Source organism: Manis javanica, chromosome X (assembly GCF_040802235.1).
Source record: "Manis javanica isolate MJ-LG chromosome X, MJ_LKY, whole genome shotgun sequence".
NCBI classification, from domain to species: domain Eukaryota; kingdom Metazoa; phylum Chordata; class Mammalia; order Pholidota; family Manidae; genus Manis; species Manis javanica.
The window spans coordinates 31,371,314-31,382,800 of NC_133174.1; the positions used below are offsets into that span (position 1 = coordinate 31,371,314).

The following is an 11,487-nucleotide window of genomic DNA, read 5'->3' on the forward strand; positions in this document are numbered from 1 at the left end:
ACAGGCAGGAGTGCCCTGATTTCCCTCGTGTGGCTCTCTTAAGGAGCTGGCGTTATTTCTAAGGTAGAGCTTAGCTGCAGGGGCTAGCCAAGCGAGGACCCTGTCAGCAGTTCTGAAGGTGCTCTTTGCTGCTGGCGGAGGTAAGGCCCGGCAGAGCCGCACTCCTGACAGGAAGACTTAAAAGGAAACAGGTCAAGGGCCCCAGAAGGGTTGGGTTTGTTTTTGAGTCAGAAGAGGGAGTAAAAATCTAAAGGCTTTACAGGCTTATCTCAGGAATGTCGGGAACTTAGGAAAGGAAGTCTAGAGGATGCAATGATGAAGGCCAAGCCAATAGGAAAAGGCAGAGGAGGGGACGGGAGCTACTGTGTGGCAGTTCCAAACAGGGGAGCCACCCTGTCTCAGCAAAGGGCTGAATTTGTTCTTCAGACCAATACTTGTCAAATCGCACCTCACGTAAGGACCTTTGGAAGGCTCTTATTTAAATGCACACACTGATTTAGTAGGTCTTGCCTGGGGCCTGAGCTTCTGTATTTCTGACTTTCTCCCAGGTGATCCAAGGATTCCAGCAGGCAAGGCTGCTGCTGACATGCAAGCACAGCCTCTCATTTGTTCTCCTGTTAAATAGTCACAAGCTGTGAAAAAATAGGGGATCCACAGCTCTATGCCACCTGGGGCTGAGCTAGTGACATCCGGGACTACCACATACATGGCTGTTCAGGGACTTCCCTCAACACAGCAGCCACTGTCAGAGCCACGGAAAGAGCAAGCAGGGCCTCACACCATCTGGCCCTCCACTCTTCAAGCCTTTTCAATTGAAATATAGTTGATACACAATATTATATTGGTTTCATATGTACAAAATAGCAATTCAACATTACATGTATTACTAAATGCTTACCATGGTAAGACTACCTATCATCTGTCACCATGCAAAGATATTACAACATTATTAACTTTATTCCCTATTCTGTACTTTTCATTCCCATGACTCCTTTATAGTTGGAAGTTTGGACCTCTTTGGCCCCTTCACCTATTTTACCTATCCCTGTACCCACCCCCCTCCCCTATGGCAGCCACAGGTCTGTTCTCTGTGTTTATGAGTCCACTATGGGAAGCAGTATGGAGGTTTCTCAAAAAACTAAAAATAGAAATACTATACAACTGAGTAATTCCACTTGTAGGAGTTTTCCCAGAGAAAACAAAATCACCAATTTGAACAGATACATGCATGCACATGTTTATCACAGCATTATTTACAACAGCTATGATATGGAAGCAACCTAAGTGTCCATCGATAAATCAATGGATAAAGAAGATGTGGTGCATATCCACAACAGACCATTACTCAACCACAAAAAAGAATGAAATCTTGCCATTTGCAACAACATAGATGGACCTAGAGGGTATCATGCTAAGTGAAATAAATCAGAAAAAGACAAATACCATATGATTTCATTTATATGTGGAATTTAAAAAACGAATGAACAAACAAACAAAACAGAAATAGACCCCATTCTTCAAGTCTTCACTCCTAGACCTGCCTCTATCCTTTTTCTTATGAGCCCAAAGTCTGTCTACTGACCGAGCCCTGTGTCCCTGGAATTACATGTGCCCAGACAGGTCATCAGTTTCTAATTTACCCAGAAGTGCCTTATGGACCATCAGTAGTGCTGGAGCCAGTGGTGAGAGGGTACCAGGCACCCTTAGGATGACTCTTGCCAGTATCCTGCCACAGGTGGCAGAACAGACACTCTTTTGTCACCCAATCCTTGAATGGAAGCTGTTAGGGGGATGAGATAACATGGTATCAAAAAGACAGATAGTATCAAGAGTTGGTGAGGATGTGGAGAACCTGGAACCATCATACACTGCAGGTGGGAAGGTAAAAGGGTGCGGTCACTTTGGGAAACAGCCTGGCAGCTACTACAACAGTTAAAACACAGACTTACCACATGACCCAGCAATTCCATGCCTAGGTATATATCCAAGAGATGTGAAAACATATGTCCACACAGGAACTTGTACATGAATCTGGACTGCAGCATCATTGTAATAATCAAACTGGAAATAACTCAACCTTCCATCAACTGATGAATGGGTAGATACAATGTGGCCTGTCTATATAATGAAATATAGTTCAACCATAACAAGGAATCAAGTACTCATACCTGCTACAACATGGATGAATCTTGAAAACATTATGCTACACGACAGAAGCCAGACAGAAAAGGACAATGTTGCATGATTCATCTATATGGAATGTTAAGAATAGGCAAATTTATAGAGACAGAAAATAGATCAGTGGTTGCCTACGGCTGTGGGGGTTGTGGAAGATGGCTAAAGGTCATGGGTTTCTTTTGGGAGTAATGAAAATATTCTACAGTTGTCATGGTGGAGACCCAATTCTGTGAATACATTACAAAACTTGGTGAATACACTGGATTGGTTTAAGTGGGTGAAAGGTATGGAATGTGCATTATATCCAACAAAGCTGTTAAAAATATCATGACATATCAGTGGGGGAACTCAAAACAGGTGGCATATAGAGGAAGTATTTGGGACCTCAATGAAAGGAGGCAAGGACTGGCCTTGAGGCAGCCACTTCTCAGAACCCTCAAGCAACATCCAAGCAGCCCAGGTTCGAGGTCCTGTCTGCAGCCATGTGCTGATAAGGACACCCTCGTGGAGATGCGCCCTGAACAGACCTCAGTGTGCACGCCTATGTCTCTGCCGGCAAGATGCCTAAGGTGGAGTGGCTATTCAGAAACTGAATTCAGTGTACACCTGTGGTAGAGTGAGGGGAATTCTGGAGTCACCAGGTGGAGCTCTAAACCCAGCTCTGATTCTAACCCACCGTGTGACCCCAGACACATCCCTTCAACTCCGTCCATAGTTTCTGAATTAGGTGTTAACGCAAGAGAGCCTGCATATGGATGAGAATCTCCTCCAGGAAGCTAGCAGATCAGGACTGGCCAGAGACGTATTCCCTGGCAGATGTCATTCCACAGACCCTTTAAGAGCCTCTGCGGAGTCCCCTGCTAGGCCAGGACACAAAATGGACAAGACCCCGGTACCTTCTTGCATGGCCGGGGACATCAGATCCATGAGTAGCTGATAGTGAAACAATGAGATTCTACCCCTTAGAAGGCTGAGTTAAAATCTAAGTGGAAACAGAACTTCGACATTGGCTGTTTAAAGGAACTGGAGCCTCTGTCTGACAAATGCTGAGTCAGTGGCAACAAGTCTGTCAGAGTTCCTATGCGGAGCAGCCACTCTGGGGGCAGAGGCTCAGAAGGTGGGGGACGTGGCCACACCACCACTTCCTTACCACTCCACGATGTGCCTGCCAAACTTGGCTCAATTCTTGCCTGGTGGCCCAAATTTAACCAGTATGCTTGAACATTCTTGGATTGCTGGAACTGGCAGGGTCATTCAGACCAGCCACCCACACAGTCAGTGGCAGGCCAGAGTCATCTGTCAGAGGGTCCTGGGGTGCCATCAGTATTGATGAGACAGATTCTCATTAGGCACAACCAGACAGACACTGCAAACAGCCAGTGATAGCATGGGAACAAGCTGCTTGTCCACATGACCCATCACACTACAGGAAGCTGTAAGAGCAAAGCAGAAGAAACAGTGCAACGACATTTCAAGGCCAAGGCAGAATGTCTGCCCCCAAATTCCATGTTTGAATCTGTCTGTTCCTCATAAAAAGATGTTTGAAAACCAATATACTCAATTTATAACCCCAAACCTCTGGGATAATCCAAGCTATTATGTCCCAACCCATTTATCTTCTCCCTGGAGAACAATGCTTAAAGAGGCATCCAATATGAGCTAAAGATTATGGGCCAGTGAATCATCAGGCTGGGGAAAGAGCACTCCAGGGCTTTCCAAGCCCAGAGCGCACCATGCAACCATAGATCCAGGTGCAACCAATTATCATCTGGAAAACGGGGCAGCTTAACAATGTTACCAATGACTTCTTTCTTGTACAAGCTTTATCCTTAAATCTTTACCTGAATATCCTACCCTTGGGACTACCTGAAGTGCCTAAGTCTCCTAGACCAGTGTCCAAGAGTCATTTGAAATCCAAGAGCCTCAGCAATTAACTGTGCTCAGACATGCTGCCTGTCCAGATAGGTCTTTTGTTCAGGATACTATAAATTCTGCTGGCATTTTGCTGTTTCCCATTCGTTTTCCTTTGGGAATTATCATCTTGGAAATTCTGGTTAAATCCCATATGGATACTTGAAATGGAATGCTAATTTCCTGTCACAATGACTTCAATTGATCAATTAACCCACATATACTGACTGCAGAGAGAGCCTCTCCCAGGTTCCAGACACTGTGCTCAGTGAGTACAAGTGGCCAGCTCAGACCCAAAGGCAACTGGGATCCCTGACTACATCTGCTTTGTTTGGTGTTACTTTTTAAGTGAGAAGAGGAAATGGTGCCACTGGTCATAACTCAAGAGACCCCCTGCTCATTGGTTCAATCAGTTTCCCCACTCTGGCGATCTTGTCTTACCTCGTATGTTGACTTTTGTGTCCATTAAGTATATATTCTCTCCTAGAACTCACAAAGATGATCTAGTAAGTAGTGATTTTGAATTGGGATAGGGCCTTCTCCCCAGGAAAAGAGCACCCACACGGAATTTTGTTGCCAGTGTCAAAGTGTTCTTAGAGCAGCTCACAGACCCCCTATGGAAGCCTCCTGGGGCCTGTGGTGCCACTATCCTTGGCATCAGCATCTATGACATCATTCTTCACCACCCAGGGCCAGGGTTCCTGCACGGCAGCTCTGCTCTCAGGGCTTGTCAACCCAGCTGTGTTACATTTAGCACCTCAGATAAACTTGGTGTCTACTGACCGGTAAGACAGAAAGCTATCAACAGAAGGAAGACATTACCTTCCTCCTGTTACCCTGTTTTCCCCAGTCCTCCCTCATTTGGATCCACTTTAAAAAGTAAGTCTCTGGGTAGAGCGCAGCTTTCATTAAAGAACACAGAACCTGATTCTATTTCAGACCTAAATTAAAAAATCCAAGAGCTAGATTCAGGCTTAAAAGACCCACATAAACAATGGCCCGTATCAGCCGACAGTAGAGAAATCACACAATTGAGAACTGAGGGGCTGGAGTTTGAGAAACTCCTTATGAACTGGAACTCAGGAGAGGATGTTATTCACACTGCTAGTCTGAAAGTGAATCTTTAACCTGGGTACTAATCATAACTTGGCTCCTACAATTTTATACTATGCTATATAGCCTGGCAAAAGTTAACCCTCCATTTAAACTCCATCTTCACTTTCAATTACCCATTTTAGTTACATTCTCTGAAAGGGGAATTGATGCAGCATGCATATTTGCATTTACTAAGGAAACCGTTCAACCACTGTGGAAAGGACTGTAGCAAAGTGGCCAACAAAAATAATAAATGTGAGCTCCAGCATGAGGCTGTGGCAAGTCTCTCGTCTCACAGCCCCCAACAGAGAACATCATTGCTTAAATAGAGGGCATTCGTGGATTTAAAAGCAACCTCTATAGCCAGCAAGACATCATCCCTCTGTATACAGATTTGTGGAGACACAAAGCCCAGTTAACCAGTGCACATTTCTCTCAGCTCACTTTCTGTCCAATGGTCCACCACCTGAATTTCAGAGAATCATTAACTCAATACGCACAAATATCCACTTGGCTCAAGGTGCTCAACTAGGCACCATGATAAATACAAAGATGGGTTAAGAGCAGTACCCTGCCTTCAAGAGCTCAGAATCTGGGAGTACAGAGGCATGCATACCTTATCACAATGCATGGCATGAATGATAAATTCCATAAGACATGAAGCACTGTGGGGATTCACAGGAAGGCAGACACTTCCCATTGAAGGGATCAAGGAAAACTTTCATTGAAGTGGGGGTGTCGCTGAATGACAGGCAGGATTTGGACAGACAGGTGGCTGGAGGGAAGCTTCCCAGGTGCAGTAAGCAATAATCACTAGGAACAGGAAAAATGTGACTTGAGTTCTGTAAAAACAGGTACTCTGTTTTGGCCAGTTTAAGAAAGCAGGAGAGAAGGACTGGAAAATTTGGAAGCAAATTGTATAGTTCCTTGAAACAGAGAACCTTCTAGTTAACTTGAGAGTGGACTGGGGGCGCTATGTTTTTGAGTAGGAGAATAACCTGATAAAAATGTACTGACGTAAAATTGTACCTGAAAGACCAGCATCTGGCCAGAGCAAGTAGAATGAGTTAGAAAGAGAATAGAAAGGAGCATGTTATAGTAATAAAAAGAGAGGGGCTATATATGTCAGTTGTGGAAGAATGGGTGCCATGGGAAGGTTTGAAGGCAGTGCTTTAATGATGGTTTCTGGTGTCTCAGCGACACACTGTGAATGCAAAGCAGTAACACCAACACTCTACTCAAAGTGGTACTAGTGAAGAAAATGCCAGATGAAAACGTCCTGCTCTCCCCAGCATTCTCCTTTCTAATGCACAGTAATTTTGTCAGCTGATTACATGTTTTAAATCCAAATAGATGTTTTAATCCAAACTTCTAGCCTAGCCTACTCTTGGAGAGACTTTAATTGTACATCCTGTGCCAGGTGTTCAGTTCCTAAAACTTACCTCTAAATGCAGCACTTCAGGCGATTGCTCTGGCTGATGTGGTCTGGTCTGGCTTTTACCTACCCTCACTTGGTTCTCCTGAATGAGGAAGCCACATTGCTTTACCACTTTTCTCCAGGCGTAAGATTCACAGAACCTTTCTTAGTGACCATGGCACCCATTCTCCATCTCCAGGCTTGCTTGCGGAAGCTGGTGGAGTGAACCTCCTAAATCTCAGATGTGAGGTTTTAGGAGTTCATTGAACAGAAAATGGAAATGCAAAAACCACAATGAGGTATCACCTCACACCTGCTAGAATGGCTGTCACCAGAAAGACAAGAGATAACAGGTGTTGGTGAGGATGGGGTTTGGGGGGAAGGGAACTGTTGTGTACTGTTGGTGGGAATGTAAACTGGTGCAGCCAATTAGGAAAACAGTATGGCAGTTCCTCAAAAAAGTAAAGATAGAATTACTATATGATCTGCAATTCCAATCTGGGTATATATCTGAAGAAAACAAAACCACTAGTTCAAAAAGATATCTGCACCCTCATGTTCACTGCAGCTTTACTTACAATAGCCAAGACATGGAAACAACCTAAGTGTCAATGAATGGATAAAGGAGGTAGGTATATATATAGGTGTATATAGGTGTGTGTGTGCATGTGTATAACTGTTCAGCCGTAAAAAAGAAATGGAATCTTCCCACTTGTAAAAACATGGATGGATCCTGTGGGCATTATGCTAAGTGAAATAAGCCAGATAAAAATGAATACTACAGAACTGAAAAATCAAAACAAATAAACCAAGCTCGTAGATACAGAGAACAGACTGGTGGTTGACAGAGGGGAGGGGGCAGTGGTAATCACTTCAGTGTATAAAAATATCGAACCATTATGTCATACACCTGAAACTAATGTATGTCAATGATACCTAAACAAAGGAACAGAATGAAAACTCCTGTCTTATAGGCGTACAAATTCCATCAAACACAGACAAGTTTGTTATGAACTTTCCATACATCTCATGTGAGGTTTTATAGACACTGCATCTCTGTTAGACTGCAAATAAATAAGAGGGCTAGAAAAGCTGCATCAAATTCAAAGATGGACGGACTCCAGAGACGTTCTAGGAGTGGGAATGGGAATAATTTACTCTCACTCTGGTACATTGTCTATTAAATCTCAGATGGTTATATAATCAGAGAAGCTGATGGGGCCATAGATCCCCAGCTCCATCTTTCAGAGGTTCCTGATTCCAGGCCTCTTACCTTCTCCCTTAATAGAGATATGATGCTGACATGCTAAAGTATGCCTCTGAAATGATCTTCAAGATCTCCCTGTTGCCCAGCACCTGGAGTGAACTCAGCTGAAGCAATTTACCTCGGGACCCACAGGCCTAAAATGTCTCCCTTCCCCAGCCTTCCAAAACTTTTGGCTTGAGCTGAAACCCCCTCCTTTGGATTCCACAGCCCCAGCAGAGCGCATTTCCTGAGAAACCCCACTGAGATGTGCCAAGTTGGGGGCAGCCTGCTGGCTGGCAGAGGGAGTCAGGTCAGCGAAGGTCAGTTTCCAAGGCCCCAGAGTAGTGAGTGTCCAAACTGGCAACCCCGGGATGTGTGGATAGCTGGGCTCTGGCAGCACGCTACACTATGTAAGGGTAGACGCTGAGAGAAAGAGCAGAGGACACGGTAAGGGAGGGAGGGAGGTCAGACAAAGAGAAGAGGCTCCCTGGCTGAGAAAGGCTCCACCAAATATACAAGCAGCTCTGGACGCCTCCCAGTTCCGCGTGTAAGGCTCCCTCTAGCTTCTCAACTTCTCCGCAGCCCAGTACCGCTTTCCCCTTCCATTCTCTGTTCCTGTTTCTCTGACTCCTGTTAAAGGAGGTGGGAGGGCACTGACACGCCGTGGGAATGGCACTGAGGGCACTCTCCACTTTGCCCTTAATAAGTTCTTGCCAAACAGCTTGAAACTTACAAGTCAGCTCAAAACACAAGTGTTTCTGTTTATCGCTTGACACATTGGTTTGATTCATTCATTCCTTTGGGGATGTGCAGAGAATTTCCCGCAGCCTTCCCTACATCTCTCAAGCACAGTATGTGAGAACCCTCCCCTGCAACCCCCATCCTTCACTCAAAATTTGGTAGGTTCATTTCTCAGACCCCAGAATTAAACTGCCCACAGCGTTGAAAGCAAAGCGGAGGGTCTGCACGCCCTGTAGTCCACATCGCCCAGTTTCCCATTAGCACTAAAACACACAGAGGGATTTCTTCTCCATTCTGGGTGACGGGTGCATTCATGTTGTCCTGTTCCCCTGAAACTCTTCGCTAACCTAAGACTCCCTCTTGGGATGAGAGAGTTAGTTGGAGCTTTTCAAAGGTCAGAGAAGGTTTTGACAACAGCGTGGAGAGCCGTAATAACCACCAGGGTCCCCGTGCATGCTAGAGACCGCGCCTTTCAGCGAGAAGAAACCACACCCCCTGTCCAAGAGAGCCGCGCCGTGTGTAGTCCTCTTTCCCCGGCTCTAACCAAGCACACGCCAAAATCACCACTGAGCTCTGGCACCTCTTCCCAGAGGCGCTGACTTTCTCGGAATTCCCATCGGGGGGGGGGGGGGGGTTGGGGGTGCGGGACAGGCCCCGCCGGTGCGGTCCGCAGAGTCGCTCTCCCTGGGCTCGTGCACCGCCGCCGCGCCAGTGAGTGGCCTGGGACCTGGAGTGGGAGGGGGCCGGACTACTTCCAGGACAAGCTGCCAGCCTCCCTGGGTACTGGCCCCAAGCAACCGTATAAGAGCACAACTCCAGCTGGTGAGAAACTAGCTCGCGACCAAACTTCTTTTCCTAGAATCCTCCGCCAGCATGGGTTGGATTGCATCCCTGAAGCCCAGACACGGAAGGTACCCCGACTCCCGGTCCTGGGCTGACGGCCGGTTCTCTGCTCAGGGTGCCCAGACGCCAGCCGTGATGCCCATTACCCACTCCCTCGGGCTGTGCGGGACGAGTTAGTGCACACAAAGGGCGCCCCCCGGCACCTCCCTCGAAGGGTGCCGGTGCCCCGCTGGGGTGGCCCTACCTGGGAAGCCGCGGCTCGGCGGGATCCGAAGGAGCAGCAGCAACAGCGGCGGCAGCAGCAGCGCGGGTCGGAGCCCCGTCCCCATGGCGCGGTCTGCTCGGCTGGCTCGGCGGCGCCGCGCGCTTGCAGGGGGCGGAGGAGACGGACGACAGCGACGGCTGCGCCGCAAGCGGGAGCGGGCCGAGCTGCAAAACTCCTCCTCTCACCTCGCTCTCCCTCCCTCCGTCCCGCCCGGGGCCTGCCCCCCCCCCCACCCCGCCTCCCCCGCAGCCCCCTCCCTCGGTGCCGGCGCCGCGTCGGGAGCGGGCTGACCCCCGGGCCGAGGGCCGGGGCGGGCCCCAGCAAACCAGACTCTCCACACTCTGTCCTCCCGCTGCGCGCCCTCCAGCCCCAGCACACACCGGTGGCCCAGCCGCCCCCCAGACCCCGGGGCCCGAAGTCATTTGTCCAAAAAAGCCGCGCAAGTCACACACAAAAAGAGGAGCACCCGGGAGGGTCCTGGGCGGCCCACTGCGGCCCGTTATTAATGGCCACGTTCGCTGGGTTCACCCTCACGACCACGCCTCAAGTTCCGTATTGTTCTTCCCGTTTTATCCTAGAAACTTGCTCAGTTCACCGTTACAGGCTGAGAGGGGTTTGAACCTAGGTGTGCGATTCTCGCAGCGCCAACGTCCTACTACAGGGTTTTGGTTTCTTTTTTGTAACGGAATGAATCACGGGCTGGGTCGGGTGCGTGCCTGGGACACTGCGGTTTGGGCTGGGGCTGGACGTACTCTCTACAGGGCCGGCTGACGGGGGAACACAAGGCATAGAAAGTTCTGTGTCTCACTTACAAGCCTCTGGAATCCAGCTGTTGCAGTTTCCTGCAACCAAATCTCCCCATTTCCTGGGTTGTTCTCAACTACCCCAAGGACATCACGACAAACCTTGAGCCTCCACCCTGTGGCCTGGCATCAGGATAGGGTTTCTAGGCTGCCTGCAGGACTGATAGGGTTTCTTCTAGGCTTTCTCAAAAAAAAAATTTTTTTTTTTGTAAACCTGTAAGTCAAAACCTGGCCCCTTTCCTGTCGCTCCCCTTTCTTGGCCAAAGGAGATCTTAGCTAAGGCAAATTCCACCCAGGGCTCCTGCGTTCGGTTGTGCAGTTTGGGCACTGCACAAATGTGTCTAGGGGAAGGGCCAAGTGGGAGCTGAAAGTCAGACGCCTTTGGGAGCTAAAAGTCAGACGCCTCTGGGTTCCTGGGGCCCTGTGCCATGGCAGGGGCCATGTCCACTGTAGAAGGACACCTTTTTCCTTGACACAGCTGTCTGCTCCCTTAGCTAGTCTAAGAGCACTGGGAACATCCATCCTGAAGGTTTTCAAATTCTGTTACCTAGAAGGCCCACCCATTTCCCAATTCTCACAAAAGCCCCTCACTTGAATTTCCATCTTCTACTCTCCAGGGTTTGGGGGCTTTTCTCTATTTCCTGGGGGTCTCTCCCCTGCTGCTACCCCCTTAAGGAGCCATAAGCCTCCAGTCACAAGAAAATGAGGGAGATCAGCCTCTCCAGGGAGTGGTTCTCAATCCTGTCCACACACAAGGGGGAAGGGAAGGCTTCACGAAAATACCATACCCTGGCTAGACCCCAGACAAGTGAAACTAGAAGCTTTAGGGATATGGCCTGCAGTCTGACCAGCTGTATGTTTTTGTTCCCCATGCTTAGTGCAGATTTTAGAATGGGACAAATCCTAGGCCAGGGCTTCTCAGCCTAGGCACTGTTGACACTTGGGGTCTGATACTGTTTTGTTGGGCAGGCTGGCTGCTTTGAGCTCT

General features: G+C 48.2%; 1 protein-coding gene across 2 annotated transcripts in view; it reads right to left on the reverse strand.

Annotated features, from left to right (window-relative positions):
• The window catches only part of SRPX (sushi repeat containing protein X-linked), an 85,537-nt gene extending 75,664 nt beyond the window's left edge, over positions 1–9,873 (reverse strand). For both annotated transcript variants that reach the window (XM_037001527.2, XM_037001526.2), the window contains exon 1: positions 9,676–9,873. In XM_037001527.2, the coding sequence (XP_036857422.1) occupies positions 9,676–9,760 (85 nt within the window). In that variant the 5' untranslated portion in view covers positions 9,761–9,873. The remainder of the gene's footprint in view (positions 1–9,675) is intronic.
• Positions 9,874–11,487: the final 1,614 nt, after the last annotated feature.